The 21,700-nt window shown below is 49.2% G+C and overlaps 1 protein-coding gene across 1 annotated transcript in view; it reads right to left on the reverse strand.

Moving 5' to 3' along the window:
- Positions 1–21,700, reverse strand: part of CSMD2 (CUB and Sushi multiple domains 2) — a gene marked incomplete at both ends in the record, with an annotated part of 507,564 nt that overhangs the window by 306,489 nt on the left and 179,375 nt on the right. The window contains 2 exon segments of the mRNA XM_084243387.1: positions 12,360–12,567; positions 20,592–20,786. Of these exon segments, the coding sequence (XP_084099513.1) occupies positions 12,360–12,567; positions 20,592–20,786 (403 nt within the window).

Here is a 21,700-nt window from a genome sequence, read left to right on the forward strand (position 1 = left end):
GAGAAGGAAGGGCACAGGTAGCCAGCTCCATGGTTTCATGTTAGCCAAGAGAAGGAAACAGTTCAAGGACAGATGAGCAGTGTCGCATGTGGCCAAGAGGCCAATCAGATGAAGATGAAGAAGAAATGCTAGATTTGGCCTCCTGAAGGTCAATGACAATCTTAACAAGGTCAGATGTAGTGACAAGTGGGGCAGAAACTGGGAAAGAAACCTGCCTGGGCAATTGGCAGTGGCTGAATGAGGCTGAGTACTGGAGGAAATCGGTACATGCTGTTTTTATTCTGATTTTTGATGGCAAATATTCGAAAGTGTCTCTACGCTGTTAGCAATGTTCTAGAGAGAAGAAAACAATGAATGCAAGGAAAAGGAGATTAATTTAGTATGGGAAGTGGGGCGGGAGTGGAGATGAGATCTGGAGAGTAAGGGAGAGGCTGACCTTTCGTAGGAGCCAGGACATCTTGTCTACTGAGATGAGAAGCTTGGCAGACACCAGCTCACCAGCCATCTCAGCTGTTCGTCATATTCCTGCCTCCCTTGCGCTAGGCTGCACCACATGAATATTTCTGAAATGTGATCAGGAGGTGATTTGTGTCAAATCTGGTCTGGGGGGCCACCCTGGTGGCACAGGAGCTAAAGACAGCACCATCAAGCTATCACCAGCTGCTGAAGCACGAATTTGATCCCTGCATCACGAGTTCGATGCCTGGTTAGCCAGGGAGCTAAACCACATGGCGCAGCAGACCTCTCCTGTCTCACCTACTGCTCCCCTCAGCAGTGTATTTCAGTAGATCTGCCTGTTCTGCTCCCCACTCTGTCTCTGGTGAATCTTCTCACCCCCTGTACCTCTGGTCTGCTCCTCAGTTCTTGTATGCATAAATAAATGAATCTTTTAAAAAAAAAGGTATCTAGTCTGGGGCAGTGAAAAGCCCATGTTAGGTAATTCACTCTCTTACTTTGTCATGGCATTGGAGTAGGTCACCTATTGCAGATAGGCAGCTTTGATGATGGAACCTCCTTGAGTCTAGATACCTACCTGTGTGACTACCTGGCTCAGAGCCACTCCCACTGACCCATGACCTATGGGAAGCATGAGCAAGAAATTAAACCTTTGTGGTGTTACACCACTGAATCTTAGGGTTAATCAAGACAAGTGGCAAGAGATGAAGCTGGGTGGTAGGCAAGGATTAGATTAACAAGAGTCTTGTGACTTATCAAGGGCTAGAATTTCATTCTGTAGACAATGGAAGATGATTGAAAGCTTTTTGCCTGGAGCTTAACACGTCAGAGCTGCATTTTAATTACACCAATCTGGTAGCAGTGGGAAGGATGAATTAGAGTTCCAAGAAGCTGGGAGATCAGTGAGGAGGCTATTATAATTCACAAAGAAGGAAAGATGATGGGCTGAACTGGGAGAGTGGTAGTAAAGATGGAAAGATATGTTAAAGGAGCTACATTGGGAGAACTTAACAATCAAATGAACGTGGCTGGTGAGAGAGATGATTCCCAGGCTTTTTGATAACTAGGTAGTGGGAGAGATCATAAACTAAGACTGGAAATAACCCTGACCATTAGTGGTCAATTATGAGTGATGTTGGGACCTCAAGGTGGTGATATTCAACAGGTAGTTGGATCTATAGTTTATGCTCAATGAGAAGGTCAGGCTAGTGAGCAAATTTGAGGACAATAAACAAATAGGCATTATCTGAAGAGTGGATAAAATCACCCATGAAGAATGTGTGGAGTGGGCAGAGCAGTAAAGCAAGAGCAGAGTCTTGGGGCCATCTAAAGAAACACAGAAGGAATGGAGAGAGATCCAAGAAGAATCGGAGAGCGAGTAGAACAAAGGCAAAGAGAAAGGGGAGGGTTCCAAAAGAGAAAATAACCAACAATGTAAAGGAATGTAGATGTGTCCAGTAAGAGGAGACTTCAAAATTCTCTTTGGCAGGTAGCATTCAGAGTGGTAGTATTTGGCATGGGGGGTGACCTCTGATGATCACCTTGATATAAATGGTTCCAGGAAATGCTGGGTATAAAATGTGGTAAAGTAGGTGAGGAACCAATGGGGCTAGAAGACTTAGAGGCAGCCAGTGTAGACCATTCTCTCAAGAACTTGGATGACACATACCCAGAGACACTAGATTTCTCCTCCATGAAGCCACCCCATTTGGTTCAAAATAGCCCTTTCCTATGCCAGATAACAAAATCTCTTGAATGCAACAGTGCTTATTTGCCATTTCATCAGATTGTCAAATATTAGTTTTGGGTGTGAATTCTGCTTCCGTGGTGAGTCTGTATATGCCACACACTAGTCACTGGATGAGAAGGAGCTGGAATTAAAAGAAGTATAAAGTTGGGGTTAGAACGAAGGCCTGTGGTCAGTCTCTGGAAGCCAGAAGAGGCTGTAGGATCAAGAAATAGGAAAAGCCAGAGTGAAACCTGGGCTAGACAGGGGAAGCCAAGACTGAGTGGAACAGTCATGGGGCAAGTATGAATGGAGACCAGACTGGGCTTTGAACATTCTGAATGATAAAACATCATTCTGGAAGGCAGGTCTTGCTGGAATGAGGGGCCTCTGGAAGGGCTCCTTCCATCTGTCTTAGCAGCACCATCAGGCGTCTGGCAGCTCCTCAAGAGAGGTCGAGGACAACATGTTGTTGTCTCATGCCCTCCACGGTCCTGGCACGAGCCCCCTCACAGATGAGGTACTTAGTGCAGTCCTGTTGCATGCAGTCAGACTCGCGGGAGGCAGGCCAGCTGCCTGACCTCAGCTTCCCAGGCACAGAAGTTTGCCAAATCGTAAACTCTAGCAGAGCTCCTGTTCCTACAAGGACAGCCCCAGCTCACTTCCTGCTCTTCCAGCTGTGGCTCTTGTTCTCTTTCAAGATCAGATTCTCACAATGGAAGCAAGGAAGTCATGTTGATCCTCTGCAGAGAGTGCAGGAGCCCTGGTCCTCACGCTCCAGACTGGTTCGTGCCAGCAGCATGCTAGGGCACTAATCCTTTCCCACTGCTTGTCTGTGGAGCTTGTAATGCTATTTCCAACTCCGAGTGGTACAGGAGATGAGATTTTAAAGGGCTAGTTATTTATAGCCTGGCTCCTAATGGATACAACAGATGCAATTTCATGGGCACCATCAGAAGAGAACAACTTCTTGGGGTGACTTAAAGCATTGTGATGTCGGAGGGAAGGAGGAGGAAGCAAGGATATCACAAACCCAGAGGAAGGCAGGAGGCTGTGAGTCTGGGCTAGAACAGAATAGGCCCATCCCCTTAGCAACTCCAGAAGCCACTGGGTTCTGCAGCTTCAGTCATGCGCTATCTCACCTGTTTCCTGAGCATCTCTGCCAACTTGACACCTCTAAAAATGACTGAAATCTTAGAGGGCAGGCACTGGACCTATGCCATTTCCATGTATAAAGTTCAAGGAGACAAATAGGGCATTGTGATGATAGGCCTTCATGGGTCCAATTCCTTCTGCCTAGAATGCAGTACTCCAAATTCTACCCATGGAGGTCCTTCTCAATCTTTAGATCTTAACATAAATTCTACCTTTTCAGAGAAGCTTCTCCTGACCCCTGGAATTTCATGGGGCCCCTGCTATTTTCCCATCCTCTTCATTTCTGTCATGGCACTTATCACAGTTGTAGTTTAAATTTATTTTTGATGATTTTTATTAATGTCTATCTCCCCCAAGCAGACCAGAAGTTCCACAAAGGCAGAGGCTTTATCTGTCTCCTCCAGCATTGTATTCCCAATGTCCACTGGGCCTAGTTTATTTGAATAAGGGAATGATGGTGGAGAGATGTTGGTAGTAAAGGTGGTGATGGTAAGGCTGACCGTGACGATGGAGATATTACTGGTGAAGAGGATGCTGGTGCTGATCCTGAAGATGACTTCTCAGGGCCCTGCCAGGGTGTTTACCTGAACACCAAACTTTTTTCAGGCATACCTATTGATTTCCCCTGACATCTCCACGAGTCTTATCAGTCTTAGCCCAAAGATTGTGTATTAATAACAAAGGGCACCTGTGTCCCTGGAGACAGATTCCTGTCCTACCCAATTGTGGCATCAACTGCCCTTTCTTTGTGCTGGGGAGGCCAGAGAACATCACTAATCCTTACGCTACCCCAGTCCTGTTCCTTCCGCGGTAGACCACCAGTAAATGCATCTCCCACAGTGACCTACCCAGAAACCAGGGAATCCCAGACTCCTCTCCTGCTTTCTTTCCACCTTCCCAATGAACCCCAGAATCCAGCTGATTGTATGTCTGAGATATTTTTTAGAACACCCCCTTTTCTCCATTCCTTCTCAGCTGCCATAGTTCAAGGTCTAATCATCTCTTGTCTGAGCAGTCACAAAAAGTTTTATGTTTGGTTTCTGAGCCTTCTTGTTGGACCCAATTAAAATTCAGAATGATGGCGTCATTTCTCTGTTTAAAACACTTCAGTAGCTTTCCACAGCCCGTGACACCCTCTCCTAGCTGATGAGCACGGTTCTTCACGGCCCACACTTGTCCTCTTTCTATGCCCATTTCAGCCTCATATCCTGCATCCCACTTGTAATGCTCCAAACACCAGCACTCTTTGCTGCTCCACTTTGGTGGCAAACCCCTCAGTTCAACTCAAGAATCACCCTCCTGGAACAAATTTATCTGAGTTCTCCCATCTGCCCCTCCATTTGACAGAATGACCGAGTTTTTGGGTGAACATCCTTTGTTCCTGTGTTCCCAATCATGAGGTTGGGCCTGGCAAGAACATTCTCTGGCTACAATGGCTATGAGGGTTCGGCACCTGAATCAATACAGCCTAGTTAATATTCAACTGGGGGCTTTTGTGGGACCCATGAGGAAAGACATGCTTCCTTTTACGGTGTTACTAAACCAGAAGGATGAAGGGAGATGATGGTGGTTTCCTTCCCCACCTCATGGGGAAAACTTACCTAAGCATGAAAGCAACAGATAGAAGATCAAAGTCTTGGAGGGAAGAGAAACAGATTCTGAAGGTATCTGCATTCCTTGATCCAGCAGTGCCTGAAGCCAATACCTGGACTTCCAAGTTACAGAAGTGAACACATTCCCTTTTTAACTTGAGTCTGCGAGAGGTTTCTATTTCTTAAACCAAAAGAATCCCTGCTATTACATTTCTCTTTTCAGTCCCTACGGGAACTTCTTTATACTTCTTAGAAAAGTACCTAACAGATGATATTATAAAGCATTTAATCCTATCCTTCCTCTTCACCCTGACTGTGAGCTCTGGGGTCTAGCACAGCGCATGGCTGTTACATAAACATTTGTGGAGTGAATAAAGAACTCCTGAGGAATGTGGACGCTGTCATTGTCTCCCTAATATTTGGGAGAGTCTAGTTCATAGAAGGCTCACAATAAATGATTACCAAAAATAAGTAAAAGTCACAAAGAACATAAATGATCTAAACCAATGATTTGATATAGTATATGTGAATGAATAAAGAAGTGAACAGTTATTATTAACAAATCCCCACTGGCATGCTGTTCCCATTCTAATTATATCTGAATCTAATGGCTCTTGAATGAAATATCTAGTTAAAAGTCACCGAGATCAAATGGGTCTAGTTGGCTCAAATTTCATGTGTAAAATGCTTAATAATTAAAACAAGGTCTTTCAAGAAGAGAAAGAGGGTCGCCTGCAAAATTTTCAGACTGTGTATGTGTAAAGTAGATGGGGCTATATATCCCACCTTAAAAAACAAAAGAAAACAAATGAAGGGGAACAAAGAAAAACCTTCTAAGCTCTTACAAGATAAAAAGGGGCAAGCCAAGGAAATTGAATGATGAAATTGGAGGCCCAGGGAAATCGGGGCAGGAGAGCAGACTTTATCCTATTCTTCTGCAGGTGCAAGGCTGCCTAGGCTGATGGAGATGGTGCTGGCCCAGGGTGGGGACAATCTCTCCTAGACAATATCTGGGGCCATTTTCTGGACGTGTGTCTCAGGGATCAGGGGGTGCCCACTTTGGCCAGGAAGCCCAGGCAGCAGCTCTAGCATAATGCCCTTCCTGCCCGCTCACCTGCCATATCAAGGCGTACCTGACCTTCAAGGCCTGTCACAATTGCAGCCCCAGCTCAGGCCTTGCTCTCCACCCTAGGACAGCTTCCCCCTACCCCCTGGAGCAAAGCCGGGTGTGCCTTCTCTTCTTGTCCAACTTTAAATATTTGGTGGCAGCAAGTTTGTCATGGGTCCACGGGGGGCTTCACTCCAGGGATGTGGGGATAGAAAATGGGCAGGCAGATATCAAGTGATCAGAGTGAAACAAAGAGTGGAAGTTGAAGTGGAGTGAAGGGGGCAAGGAGGAGCGGAGACTGACTACAGAGGTGATGGCCGAGAAAAAGTGGGGGGAGAGGGGGCGGCTGTTGTGTTCCAGGGTTGACACAGAAATCCCAACAGCTGGCACTTTTACTGACCTCCAGGACAAAGGCGGCTCCGCCTGCGTTCCCTGTTATAGGAAAAAATTGTCGCTGCAGAGGACAGAGAGAAGCAGAGAAAGGGCAGGAGCAAAGGAGAGAGTGGAAGGCCCCCTGAACTCTGTGACCGCACTTACGGCGAGAGGCCCCAGAGATGTCCTTCCCTCACCATCTTCAGTGGTCTCCCTTGATGTCTTCTCCATGTGTTCTGGCCCCCTCCCTGACTCTGCCGTGCCTGGCTCCCCGGGAGTCCCCCGCCCCAGCCACGCACAGTGATAGCTGAGTGAGCAGGACCCACTTCTGCTTTTCAAACAAGGCAGTTCAGTGGTCCATGCAGGCTGGGCCCGGGCAGAGAATGACACTGCCTCTGTGTGCTCACCGAGGGCAGTTTCAATGACATCCCCACTCCCATCTGACCTTTGCCGGGCACCCTGCCGCCAGAGCGGTCTCCCGGTCTGCCTGGGGTTCCGGCAATGCCCCTGGGAATGGGACCAGTCAGCATGACCAGGAGGTGCCTTTCTGCCCAGTGAGACACCACTGTCCCCACAGGCCCAGAAGATGCCCTGGTGGGACCCCTACAAAGGGCGCTGCCCTGCCCTGAGTTACTAGAGATACCTCCTCCTACCTCTTTCTGCCAGAGAGAGAACTCTGATATTTGTCTCCATCCCAAGAGCATGGTACCTGCTGTGAGCCTGGAATAATGCCCTTCCACCCTCTCCAGCAGTTGACACGTTTAAACTTTCAACATGCTCTGAATATTGGTATGATGAGCTCCATTTTTCAAATGTGGAAACTGAGGTTCAGAGAGATTAGTAAATATCCCAAGACACTAAGAGGTGAGTCTGGGTTTCCAGTCCAAGTCGCTCTGACTCCCAAGCCTGCTCTCTCCCTAATTAATGCCAAGATATAGACTCAAGGCTCCCTCTTGGGGGGATTGGCCAGACCTCTCCCCTATCCTTAGAGGGAATGCCTGTTTTTTTCTCCTTCCGTGGAGCCCAGAGAAAGAGCCTGGAGAGACTCAAATGGAGAGAGAGGCAGAGGGAGGAGGCGGGAGACTCCAGGTTGAGGGGAGACTCCAGGTTGAGGGGAATCTAGTGCCTGTCAGCTTGCAGATCTCCTCAGTGGAGAGGCGGCTCTTCACGGGCTGGCAAAACTCCTACTTGTCACAGGAACATGATCCTGCTGCCCTACAGAGACCAGAACCGATCCGCTTCCACCCATCCCAGAGCCTGAAAAGCCCAGGAGCTTCGCGAGGAAACTTAGCCACGGGAGGGTATTTCCTAGAATGTGAGGGAAAGGAAAGGGGCTGCATGGTGGCTCCAGCCAACAGACCGGGTCAGATCACAAGCAAGAAAGGTCACTGAGAGAGAAATCCAGCTCCTAAGTTGAGTTCAGTGAACTAGACATGGAAGTATGTGTGTATGAGGGGGAGGTTCATCATTTGGTGATGTATATGTGGTGTTGACTTAGAGGGGGTATGTGTCAGCTGTGATTGGGGGGGGTGTATGCGTGTGTGAGAAAGAGAGAGAAAGACACATACACACACATACAAGGAGAGAGGGAGGGAGGGAGGGAGGGAGAGAGAGAGAGAGACAGACACACAGGACATTTGGTGCGGTGCATGTGTGGAGTGGTGTGTGTGTGTGGAGTGGTGTGTGTGTGTGTGGAGTGGTGTGTGTGTTTGTGTGTGGAGTGGTGTGTGTGTGTGTGGAGTGGTGTGTGTGTTTGTGTGTGGAGTGGTGTGTGTGGAGTGGGGTGTGTGTGTGTGTGTGTGCGGAGAGTGTGTGTGTGTGTGTGTGTGTGTGTGTGTGTTGAGAGAATAATCCAAACCCACCGTCTGGATTGTAACCTCCATCAATTCAAACCCAGCTTTTGCTCATGGTCAATCACAAAAAAAAAAAAAAAAAGGATATAAAGAGAAAGAAAAGCAATTACCTTTAGGGAGAGTAAGTCTGATATACTTGGGAATCTCTCACCATGTCAGAGTTACAGGGTTCAGTGCTCACCATAGTAACAGCCTTTTCTTGTTCAAAACACGCATTGTCAGATTCTCAGGCAAACAGCAAGGAGCAGCCCACTGAGAGCCGGACACACAGCACGGGCCTCCAGGGGAGTTGGGGTGCACGCTGCCACATGAGGGTGCGCCTCCCCATCTTTCACCCTGTCTGTGCAAGGCAGCCAACTGATTGCATCCTGCCACATTTGGGGCTTTGAATTGACCTCATGTTATGAAATAATGTTTTGAAGAGTGAGCCGTTCTTTTTCTAATATACTTACTTGGCAAAATAAAAAATTCTTGACCCTGTGTTCCCCCAACTGTTTGAAAATGTTACTAACCCATGAAATCTAAACAACTGGAACGAACCTCCAGTTAAAACACTCCTGTTTTTTTCCTTTGGGGGGAAGGAGAAGAGTATGGAAGTTGAGTCAGGGGCATTCCATACCACCCCCCTTCCGAATCAGTGGGAACCCGCTGTCCAGGAAAGGGAGCAGAGGATTTTCTTCTCTCAATAGTGTCACTGTCTTCTCAGTAAGCAAAGGTGAGACAGGAAGTCTCGGTCCCAGGACGGGGAGAGGGACAGGAATCAAGGACAAACATTTGCAAGAATTTTGCTGTTCCCATGGTTGGTCAACAAGAGACTAAAAACCTGGTAGCTCCAGGCTGGACAGCTGCCACACATTTCCTTGGCTCCTTGTATTTGACCATTTCAGAACTCTCTTCCCATAGCATATCACGTTGGCTGCTATGGCTAAAAGGGAGCTGCAGACCCAGAGGAAATAGCCACAGACCTCGAGGCCATGCCAGCTCAAAGTGGAGCTGTGGACACAGCCTTCTGAGATGCTCTCCTGGGTGATCGCGAGCCCCGGATGGCCAGCGAACCGCCTGCTCGGGGCTCACAATTAGCAACAATGGACTTTGACCATGTCTTCTCTCCTTGCTTTCTCAGCCAATATAGTTTAATTCCTCTGTTCTCAAACTCAGTCCTAAAATCTGTATGGACCCGTGGCCCCAACACCTCCCTGGGTCTCTCACACCTGGAGGGGGCTCCCTGGAGTACCCTTTCCTTGTTCTTCCGCTAATCAATAAACCCTGACTTCTCGCACCGGTGTCTGTGGAGCCCTATTCAGTCGTAGCCAGGGGGTCTCAAGAGCCCCCCCTTTGCCCCACCTGGGAGTGGGACCACATTGCCCATCCCTCTGACTCCTGGTGGGTGGAGCAGTGGACAGCGGCTGGTACATTGCTAACTCATCCTCCTGTTTTGCAGGGTGTCAGGGATCGGGCTGAGGGGGGCTGGTCTGGTGACAAAGTTATTCAATCCATCTTTTCTAACAGAATCTTCTGTCTTTCTGGGCCTTGGCGCAGAACTCAAGAGAACATCCGGAAATCTTAATGTATGCGGACGCGAGCAGTCTGCTCACCCGCCAGCAGCACCAAGTCTTCACAAGAATCCAGGGATCCATAAAGGAGAGGGGCAGGGGAGAGAGCAGGTTTTCTATACTTCCATCCTGAGCCTTCAAGTTTGTTTTTCCATAATTGCTATGCAAATATAAATTAGACCAACAAACGCATCCTGCCTGGCAGTGGTGACACCAACCCTGTAAATAATTATAATTTAATCTTATGGCAAAGAGTTCTGAATGACTCCCCTAACGATTTCCTCGGCTTAATTCCTTCCCCACTGAGTGACTTAATAGGAAAAGGAATACTCTTTCAGATTTGTTTCACTCCAGAAGTTTGGACAACGTGTAGACTCACACCTGGGGGGCAGAAGCTGTGGGAGACCATTTGGCCCACGGATAAACAAGTGAGTCGGAGAGGCCTTGGGGCTGGAGGAGAGGAAACTGGCAGGGAGCTCCATGGTGGCAGGTGTTTAGAGGAACAACCTAGCAAGAGATCTGAGTAAATGATGCCATGGTCAGACAGGAAATGCCACAGAGGCAGGACTGTCCCTCACAGACACCCTGACCTAGGGTGCTGTCCTAAGAAGATGGGCTTTCAAAACCGGCTAAGTTAGGCTTGAATCCTAGCTCTGTTCCTTAGTAGCTGTGTGACTTCAACCAAGTGACACAACCTCTCTGGGCCTAATTTTCTCACCAGGACAACGATGGTACCTATTTCATTGAGTTTTTATGAAGACGATATGAACTTGTGGCGGTGAGAGTATATAGAACCAGCCTGATGCAAAGTGATAATAAATGCTCACTGAATGATCCTATTATCACACCTATTATATTTGGGCAGCATCTATGATACAGGAAAGAAAGAGCATGATGTTAACACTAAGTTAAAAATGCGTGAACTGATTTTATAATATTAAGATACATGTAAACAGTCAATTAGCTTGTTTTAGGCAAAGCAAAACAAGGTCAAAGGGAATTGCATCAAAATTTTAATACTTGTTATGAACATTTCGCTGTGCCTTTTAATATTTCCCATAAAAGGTATATTTGTTACATTTAGAATCAGAAAAACAGGTATTTTACAAAAAGAGGCCAGGGATGAAGGGCCTTTAGGTTGGTCATTGGGATTCTAATTCAGTAGAGACTCAGCCAGACTTTCAAGCCAACTCCTAGCCCCAAAAGACCCTAGACAGGTTCAGAGGACACCAGTTCCACACAGCAGCCGGTGTCTTTGGCTCATAGGTGTATCTCTCTCTGCCCCCTCCAGGGTGGTAAGTGACCGGCCAAGTTCACGCAAGCTTGACACCATGGTCTTCTGACTCCTAGGTTAGCTCACCTGTCACTGCACCAGGAAATTTTAATTCTCCAGGCTAAAATGGGCCCCAAGTCTCATGGTGTGTATTTGGGAGGAGTCCCTTTCAAACAGTCATACTTGGCTTCCACCAAGTGTGGAAGGATTTGTCTGATTTTCTCACCAAACAATGAGCTCTTCAAAGGACCAGTCTCACTCAGCTGGGGCTTCTACCACATAGCCCCAGGGAGAGAGAAGGGCATAATAACTGTGCCCTGCCTCCTGTTTCCTCTCTTTCCCCCACTCTGTCCTTCCTGGGCACTGTATTTTCTGGACTCTGGCTGCTGCCCACCTTCTGTTTCATTCAGATCCTCCTCCTCACCCCAGGCCTCATGCCCTGCTTTCCCCTGGTATGGTTGTGGCGATGAAGGCTGCAGAGACCCATCTGGTCACCTCCTTCTATTGGCTTCTGATGCCCCGATACTGGCCCCCCACACTGTCACCCTGGTAACATGGCCACAAGACAACACGGAGTGTTCTGAACAGCACACCACGCCCTCCAGGCCTCCAGGCATGAAGCTGCACACTTCTTCCAGCCACCCTCAGCCTGGGCACTTCTCACGGGTCCAAGTCTGGGAGACAACAAGCAACGAAGGCCGGTTTCAGTCACCCCACTCCTCCGGAACCCCTCAGCATGGAGGGTTCCCACGGGGGGTCGTACAACAGAGAAAAGCCCAACGCTTTTTAGTAAAGCCAAATGACAGGAAGAAGGTCAGGAACTGAGGTCCCTGCAGAAACTGAGACACGCCCCTTTCCTCTCCCCAGGCTCCGGGAGTGGGAAAAGCAATTGCCACTCATAGGTCAGTTCCCTTTATCGGATGCTATGAATACATCTTCCAGAAATGGAACCATATTTCAAATTGTTTCACTGAAACCCTGTGTCAGTTTTCAGACCAGAACATTTTTAGTTTGCATGCAAATACTTGACCAAGACCCACTATGAAATTCTTCAGCAAGCACAAGTTTCAAATCGGATACATAAAACACTGTAAAAATTTATCCCAGCACTAAAAGTGTGCAGGGATTTCTTAGTAGGATGAGATTCAAAAAACAGCAGGTGGAGGAAATTGCAGAGAGGCCTTTGGCTGCAGGCCCAAGGGCCAAGGAGGCTGCCTCCCAGGAAGCCACAGTCGCAGGGACAGAGGAGGGGCTGGGGATGGTGTACTCACCACAGGGAGGAGCCTTCGGTCCCTGTGACTTCCAGAAAGTCATAACCGTCCTCCAGCTGGAAGTCAATAAAGACCAGGGCGATGGTGTCTCCCAGCTCGGCCAGGATGGTCCACGTGCAGTCGGCATTGTTATGGTACTCCGAGGGGAAGTGTGGGCTGGAGATGATGCCACTCTGACCCCGCAGGGTCCCGCCACACGCATCGTCCGCTGTGGGCACAGAGATAAGAGACTCACGTGAGTGGATCAGATTTCAAAGCCCTGGCACTCACCCTGGGCCTCACCCAGGGCCTGTGGAGAGGGTCCTAGGACATGGTATATGCACAGGATGGAACAAGATCCTAGTCTCAATTGTCCTAATAATCATGATACCAAATATTTCTTGGCCTTCCCACATGCCAGGCCCTGTCCTGAGAATCTTAGCTATTATTACTTCCATTGAGCACAGAAGGAAACCTACGCTCAGGGAGGTTAAATAACCTGTCTGGGAACACACAACCAGTTAGCTATGGTTTAAACTCTGCCCTTCAGAGCACATTCTTAACTACTATACTGCACCATGATGACCGGGAAGGAAGGAGAAATCAGCCGTCGTTCATTGCCATGGTCACAACCGCGGTGAATAGATTTCTTCCAATTAGGTTTTAGTTAAACTCAGAGGTGATAAAAACCAACAAAAAAAACCTCAACACAATTCTCTGGGGTAGGACTTAAAAAGCCCATCCCAGTCTGGCCAGATCTCTGTAATCTCCTGTCCCGGGCCAGCTCTGTCCCGCTGCTGTGCACGTTCAGACCTCCTGTCCTGGGCTCACACTGCTCCCTCTGCCAGGATGCCCAGGTCTAGAGTGACTCTTCTTGTGCTTCTAGACCCACGTCCAATGCCAGCCTCATTCACGCAAGCTGTTACTAACAACACTCCCACCTATACCCTGCAGCAGTGTGGACTTCAGACAGAGAGCCTGGTCCACCCCCACCCGGCCCATGACAAAGCCTGTTTGTCCTAAGTGGCTCTGCATTCAGCCTCCCCTCACTGTGTCCATTCTACTCTAAGCCAAGTGAGCTCCAAGGCAGCCCCAGCCAGGAAGCCCTCGCTCCTGCACCAGCCTGCCCATTCTTTTATTCTTTTTACTTTTGCATAGAAGAACTGAGGTGCAGGCCAGAGGTGAGGGGATTCACCAGAGACAGAGTGGGGAGCAGAACAGGCGGGTCAACTCAAACACACTGCTGAGGGGAGCAGCAGGCAAGACAAGAAAGGTCTATTGCACCATGTGGGTCAGCTCCCTGGCCAAGGGTTGAAGCAGTGATAGTGCTGAGACATAACCCCTAGGTGAGCAGGGAGGCCCAAAGTGCCCGTTCTTTGGGGGCCCAAGTGACCCTGGAAAACACAGACCTGATGATGCCATTCCTCTCTGTAAGCACCTTTCAATAATTCCTGCAGTCACTCAGGAGAAAGGACACTACCCTATGGCTTACCAGGGCCTATGGAGCCTCCGCAGACGTGTCTCTCCCACCTACCACCCACACCCCCACTGTACTCCTTCTGCTCCTCTGATGCACCAAGCACCTCCCTGCTTGAAAACCTCTGAACATTCTATATTTTTCTGGAACCTTTTCCCCTACATCACTGGGACTGACTGGCCCCTACTCAGTCTTTAGGACCCAGTCCAAGAGCACTTCCTCAGGGATCTTTCCAGAAACAGAATCCTCCTTCCCCCATTGTATGCTTTTCGAGCATTAACATCCTTACCTGTAATTAATTATCTCCCATTACTAATTGATCAGTAATGACATTTGCTTAATGTCTGGACAGTAAACTCCATGAGGTCAGAGCCCTGGTTTGTTCTGTTCCTGTTTCTACCACATTTCCTGGTAGATAGCAGGCACTCAATAAATATTTGTTAAAAAAAATGAAACAGGAAAGCAAAGCTTAGAGAGGTTAAGTGATTTTCCTAAGGTCACACAGTAGGTGGCTGAGACAGGGTTCTAGTTGAGTCTCTCTGGCACCAGGCCCAGAGTCTCCTCCATGACATCACACCTCTCTTCTAGATAGCAGTTTCTTAAGTCATCCTGAGATTTTCAAACTCTCCAACTGTAGTCAATGACCTCTAGACACTGGGGGCATTGAGGACTTGGGACCTCGTGACCCTCAGGCCAGAGCTTCCAGTCTGCACTGAAGATGGCACCTGGGAGGTTTGAGTCGTCCCTGCCTCCCGGGCTCCTCTGACACCCTTTTTCCTGCACCATCCAGCTTTGATTGAAGATGCTGTAAAAGTTGTTTGGAGATTTTCTCACACTTTGAACAAGGCATCATATTTCATGGTTATAACTTCAGAGTCATAAAATACAACCTTCAGCTGACACCACAGTTCTAAAATATTAATTTACACTTTCTCCTTCACTGCCAATGAGCATGCTGCCACTGCCATTAAGTCCTGTATATTCCCAGGTGCAGGTGTGTGATGCCAATAGTTACCTTTCCAAGTTTCTGACTTCATTCAGGATCAATGTTAAGAGCCACTGAAGCTTCTGTAATTAACTATAGAGACCCATCTCTTAGCCTCATTTGATATCTGTAAACTCTATAGTGACTCACAGATTTCAGGTGGGAGTGGATGAGTTTGTATCATATTTCCCCAACTCAGGGTAACCCCAGGGCACAATCTCAGATGCCTGAGTGTTTTAAAGCCCTTGGCATTGGGCTTCTGTCCATATCCCGCCCTAGAGCTGTCAGTCTCTGAGGATATGAAAACCCCAATGACCCTGGGGGTGAAGCTACCATCTGATCACTCAAGGGTAAGACAGAGCATGCCAGAGCCCCAGTGCTCCCCTTTTCTTATACTGTGTAGTTCTGTGTCTCTACTGAGAAACCCAAAACTGTTCAAGCTCATCAGTGCCCTCTTGCAGGTTTCAAGATCTTGCCCTTTTATCCTTGACTTTATTAGAGACACCCCTTCTTAAAATCAAGAAATTAACAGTTATCTGAGAGCATCACTATGTTTGCCATTCCCAGCTCCTGTAGATCCTGCCCCCAAGCTTCCCTGCAAAGGAGGTGACCGCACAGGACATGGCGTCCAATCTATTGATATAACTACTCCCCCCTATTGATCTTCACCAGAGGCCAGGCCTTGTGCTAAATGTTTCCCCTGTATTTTTTTTAAAGAGATAGGTATTATATCACCCCCACTTTAAAGACAGGAAACTGAGGCTTGGTCAGGTTTTAAAATTTGCCCACAGTCACATGGCTCCAAGTGCTGGAGCCAGGATCTGAACTGAGGACACTCTGACTTGAGACCCACGCCGTTCCCCATTTATTTCTCAGCTTCTCAGGCCTTGGTGGCTGCGATGCTGTCCTGATATGGGCCAGCACAGGCTCCTGGAAGCGCCAGGCCCTGGAGTGGGATTTCTCAGCTGTGAGAAGCCTCCTTCTGATCCCCTGTCCTCTGTCCCTGACCTGAGGCAGGAGTTTTGAGCTGCCTGCACAGCACAGACTAGCTCCCCCTGCCCAGGAGGAGGTGGGTGAGTCCTGGGTCAGGCTTCTTCATAAGAGCGAAAGTAGCCCCTGGCGGCCCTGAAGCAGCCTCTGCCCAGCAGAATGGCCCCAGGCCCTTTCCCTGAGGCTTCTCTCCTAATGAGCTATTGGGCCAAGTTAAAGAGGAAAGTCAAGGGAGAGCCTTGACCTCCAGTTGAGTCTCTGGCATCAGGACCATCGTCACCTCTAAGACATCATGCCTCCCGGCTTGATGCAGGTCCTTAGGCCAACTGGAGTCAATGATTCTGGATTGTGGTGCTGCTAAGGTTCTGGGGGCTTAAAACTCTCTGACCAGAGGTGCTGGACTACTCCAAATTGGGAGAGCAGGCTGTCCCTGGCCTGGTGAACCCAGGCAGGACATGTGACCATACGTGGGAGAAGACCTATCAGGCCCTGGGCCACCATGCTGGAGGAGCTCAGGAAGTGGTGTCATCACCAGTCTCCTGCATGGTCACAAGTTGTCACCCTTCCTGCAGTGGACAGTAGCAGTCGTGACTGGTAAGCACTTGGACTTGGACTCCGCCTGGCAGCAGCACCTGCTAACTGTGTAATATAGGTCCAGTACCTCACTCTGCAGGCCCTGGTTCCTTTGCTGGTCATAGGAGATGGCAATATCTTAACCTCTTAGGGGTGTGGTAAGGATCACATTAGATAACACTAATCTGGCACACAGTTAGTGCAGGATAAATGCTGGCCTGCAGTGGATGTGGCCATCAGAATCACCACTCACTCTCACTAGTCATTACCGTGAATCCGGCCCTCTGTTGCAAGTTTAGTTTTTATTGACTCGAATTTCACATTCAACTTGTGACTTAAGAACTGATAGTTTTCTCATTTGCAGATAAGAAAACTGGGGCAGGCACACAGAGGTTAAGTAACCAGCCAAAGTCACTCAGCATAGTGGATGTCAGTGGCAAGATGATTTCGGGTGAGCAGACTGCAGAGTCCATGTTCCACAGTAATAGCAAAGGTGGTAAGACAAGCACTGGCGATCCCAGCAGCAGTAGTGGACCATTTTTAGGAGTGGCGTGGGGGAGCTGGGGGAGCTGGTGTCCAAGCCTAGGCCTAGGTGTTCAGAATCACTCAAGGTCCACACCGTGTCCAGAAGAGTATTGGACACTTTCTGCATGCTGTTTAATTGATTGGCAGTCGGTGCTGTGACCTTCTTTGCTATGTCACTACCTTAGGGTCTCTTATCCATCTCCTGATCTCCTTTTTAGTGCAGAACTGCCCCCCAGTCACAGGATTAGTACTCTCATTTGAATGTCTCCCAGTGTCTTAAACTTCACCCAGATGAAACAAGCTTTCCTGATTCTCCTTCGGGCACACACTTCTGGTTCCCTCTGAGGCCAACCCCATTTTGGTCACCGAAGCCCCATCCACCAGCATTCCAGAACGAGCCTGGGAGTCCACCCAGACCCTTCATTCCATCAGCACCTACATGCAGTCCATCAGCGAGGTTGTCACTTGTGTTCCCAAAGCCACAGCCCAGTCTGCCAGCCTCTTTCCATTTCTACTCGCCACCCTTCACCACAATGCACACATCCAGCCTGCGTGTCTGCAGTAGCTGCTCTGCCTACGACTCTTGCCAGGCTCCCCCCGAACTTAGATCCAAACCTAAACTTCTTGCCTGGCTTCACCACAGCCCCCTAAAAATCCCCCACTTGACTCTGTTACATGGGCCTGTTTTCTCCAACATGGCAAGTGCTTTCCCGCTCTTTGCGCTGGTCAAAATGCCCTTCCCCAGGCCTTCACAGAACAGTCTCCTCCTCATTCAGGGCTCAGTTCAAGTGTTACCTCCTCAGAGTCCTCTCCTGACAACACCACCTAAAGTAGCCTTCCTAGCTACCAACTAATTTCTTCACAGCTCCTAGAAGATATGAAATGTACTTATTTGGGTTTTTGCTGTGTTCTGCTAGAATATAAACTCCATAGGATCATGGAATTAGTTCTGACATGTTCACTGCTGTGGTTCTCTGTATCTGGAACAATATCTGGCATTTCATAGCAGTCAATAAAGAAGGATTGAATCAGTGGCTGCCTGGCACATAACAGGCACTTAATAAAAAGTTGTGGGATCCTGAGTGAGTGAATGAGTAAGCGATCAGCCTGTGAAATCACTACTCACGTCCCCACTTTAAGTCAGTGAGGTCTAGCTGGTGACCTACAGCTATGAGCCAGCATGGCCAGGGCTGAACGCAGGCCTGTCTGCTCCACGCTCTCTCCATGCTGACACACTGCTGCTCTTTTACATTCCGCAGGTGCCTCCCCCCGGGGCCAGAAAATTTGGAATTCAGCTCAGGGCTTGCAGTCCAAGCTTCTGCAGACCAAATGCCCATTTCCCCAGGTCTAGTGGCAGCTGGCAGTGTTGGGCTTAAATCTCAGAGGCCAAGCATTTCTTGCTCAGTCTGCTTTGTCCCCACCACCTGTGCCTCTGAGCCCTGTTCCTTCCCTATGTGGCCTTCTTTGATCCAGGCTCAAAACTTCTCATGAGTCTGAGGCCTGTTGTTGAAATCCACATGGTCTTACTTCTTGTGAATCAAAGAGGTTCCACAAAACTCAGCATCCTCCAGGGACACCTGCCTTTGAAAATGAGCCCAGAGTGCCACAAAGCAAGGGAGGTCATAGGCCTCTTTCCCTCTGCCCTGCCCCACCTGTCCTTCGCACATACACGGGGCTGTGTCCCTGGAGCACGCCCTCTTCTACCCAGGCACCTGGCATTTCCTGTGTGAAGCAGAGTCACAGCCCTCAGCCTGCTCCAGGAAGGCTTAGACACAATGTGCTCCCGTCCCTCAGAGCTGCTGGGCAGGTGGGCTCCCAGACCAGGCATTTCCTTTTTGGCTGGTGCCTGCACAATCCTGAGGGTGAATTAGACTCGTGCAGTCATCCATTCCATCAGCAAATATTTACAGACCACTGCCCAGTGGAAGAGGTTTATGCACTCACAGATGCCGGCCCTTGAGAGTTCTACATGAGAGGAAGAAAGGCCAAAGGCTGTAATCCTCCCTGAGTATGACCGCAGCTCCTGGCAGGCACAGGCCCGGAGGAGCGCCCTCTCCTCCTGTCTGGCATGACCTCCTAAGGAAGGGCAGTTTGGAAAATCCCTTTTAGACAATCACTGACATTATTAAAGATGCTTCTCATACCACCTTGCAGCTCGTGGCAATTTAGAATAAAGAAATGGACCTGAAGCTGGGGTGGGAGGAGGCCCTGGGGTTCCTTTTGTTTCCCCCTGGTCTTTGAGCAAAGGCCACCTCTCAGTCCTTCAGGCCCCAGGGCTCAAGCAGAGAGGGTGCTGTGATCAATTAATTATGTCTATCATGGACTGGGAAGAAGGAAAAGAGACGTATGCCAAGTCTCTCCCATCCCTGGTGGAGACAAGCACAGGATGTGAGAAGGGGGTGGGAGAAGGGGGTTGCTTCTCCCCAAACTAGTCTTTCAATACTAATTACAGAAAGGCTTTCTAAGAGAGAAGAAAAACTTGACTGCAAGACGAGCTACTTGTGCCAATCATTTCTCAACTCCTTGAAATGATTTTCCCAGACCTATATATCTGGGTGTTCTGGCACCCATGAAATTTAAAAAGGAGAGGTTTAAGAAGAAAAAAGTGGTCAATAGTGCAAAAAGCTGTTGAGAGATCAGAGAATATATAGGCCAAAACAGTTCCTATTTGCCTGGGCAACCTGATGCAGGATATTGGGGGCAGGAGCCCAGCAGCAGAAGAATGAATGGGATGGAGTTTTTAAGATGCGGGACACTGCTTGGGGGTGTGGGGAAACCCTACCAAATAGCATCAAGTATTTGAAAGGCAGTTAAAAATATCTACATGCATTCTAATCTGAATTATGTACACATTCATAATATATGCACAAATGTATATGTATTGGAAGAAGATGAGCAGGGAATACATGGAAATTGTGGTTAAAATGGGTAAATTTTGTTTTCTTGCTCTTTTCTGTATTTTCTCAGATCACTTGAAAATAATCATGTGTTATTTTTGTCATCAGATAAGAGATATGGGAAGTAATTTTAGAAATCGGCTGATTACTGGGGGTGGGGGAACCGTAAGAAATAGGCTGAGAAGAGGGTGACCAAGCAGCTGGTTTTGCCAGAGACAGAGGAAAGTCCCAGCATGGGGGACTTTCAGGGTTCAGAATGAGAAAGTCTGGGGGAAACCAGGACAATGGGTTACCCTGGCTGGGAGGCTGAGGCCAATGGAGCACTAAAGGTGGGAGGGTGTGTGAGGGAGGGGACTGCTGGGGTAAAGAGGTTTTGAGGATGAGAGGAGGAAACCATTAAATAGGGAGAAAAGTAAAATTTATAGGAAAGAGAAAAGAATAATTGCAGGGTGAGGTCAGTAGGAAAGCAGCCAGGGAGAGCGATCCACGCGCAAGAGAAAGGGTCTTTCATAGGAAGAGAAACAATGCTTCTTCTCGGGCAGGAGGTGAGGGCAGACTGGCTAAAAATAACTTTGTTGATGTAGGAGGAGGCCGAGGGTGAGCACACCTGAGAGCCGGTCAGGTGAGGCAAGAAGCCCCTAGAATGCTTGGAGCCCCTGAGGACCCTCAGTATCCAGGGGTGGGTTCCCCACAATGGGTACCTCATACCCTGCTGCAGTGATGGTGTGGTTTCCCCACTGGAAACTGGGTCCCCCTGGAAGCCCCACCATCCCCTCCCAAGAGACTGACCCTTTCTGGCCGCCTACCTCTGCAGGAGGGCAGGGGGAAGTCCCACGTGGCGCTGCTCTCGGAGCCAGCGTGGCAGGTGAGCACGGCATGGCCCTCCAGGAAGAAGCCGGGGTTGCAGCTGTAGCGGACCTTGTCGCCGAGGTTGAAGGTTGAGCCCTGCTGGATGCCGTTGGGCAGCCGCCCGGGGTTCCCACACGTGTGACTGGGGAGAACTGCCAAGGGAAGGAGACACACAGCCCATCAGCAGCTTCGAGGCCTGAAACCTCCCAGCAGCCCCTCCTGGGGGCAGTGCCCCCGGCTCTCCCTCCTTCTGAGGGCAGAAGCTGGCGCTCTCAGGGTGGCCTAGTCCCTGACTCCCCACGGAGGGCTTGTTTAAGCAGGACCCACGCCGGCAACTTAGTACTGGACACCAGGTTTTGCCTTTTCTCATGACCAGCTCTGGACATGAATTATGTCCACCCATCACTAGACACACCCCAGGGAAGTCACTTTAATCTCTTGGGTCTGGCTCTGATTTCAGACTCCACATTTCCCACCAACGCCACGGAAGGGCCCCAGCGCGGGGTATGGAGTAGGTGCTCATTAAACCCAATCTCCTTTCTTTCATGTGCACTTGCCCCGGCAGCCAGAGGGGAACTTTGGCCCAGCAGGTTTGGGGGAGTTGAAGGGGTCATTAGTGCTGAATACGCAGTGAGGAGGGAAGACGAGAACCTGAGTTCTGATCAGACAGCCACATTTAAAGGGGAAAATGGGAGGATATGACTTCAGCATGCAACTGGAGCCCAAGCAAGCCAGCTGGGAACGCCCCCTCATTATCCAGGGGAAACGGTCCTGGTAAGGACAGGAGCACACCACAACTGGCCAGTCAGGAGGGAGAGAGCGGGTAAGGCACCTCTGTTCCAAGGTATTCGTTCAACCTGACCCATCTCCCCAACCTCTGCTTTAGTTGGAAGTGCCTTGCCTTGGAGGTTACACCTCCCACCATTCGATGATGCCCCCGTGGGGTGAGAACAAGGGGCTGCAGCCACATCCAGACTGCCAGCCAGGTATGTCTTCATTAAACTCACCCAGCGATGATTTACTGAGACACCCCTGAGAGGCCAAAAAGCAAGATTTGGAGTGGCAG

Source organism: Talpa europaea, assembly GCF_964194135.1.
Source record: "Talpa europaea genome assembly, chromosome: 9".
Classification (NCBI taxonomy): domain Eukaryota; kingdom Metazoa; phylum Chordata; class Mammalia; order Eulipotyphla; family Talpidae; genus Talpa; species Talpa europaea.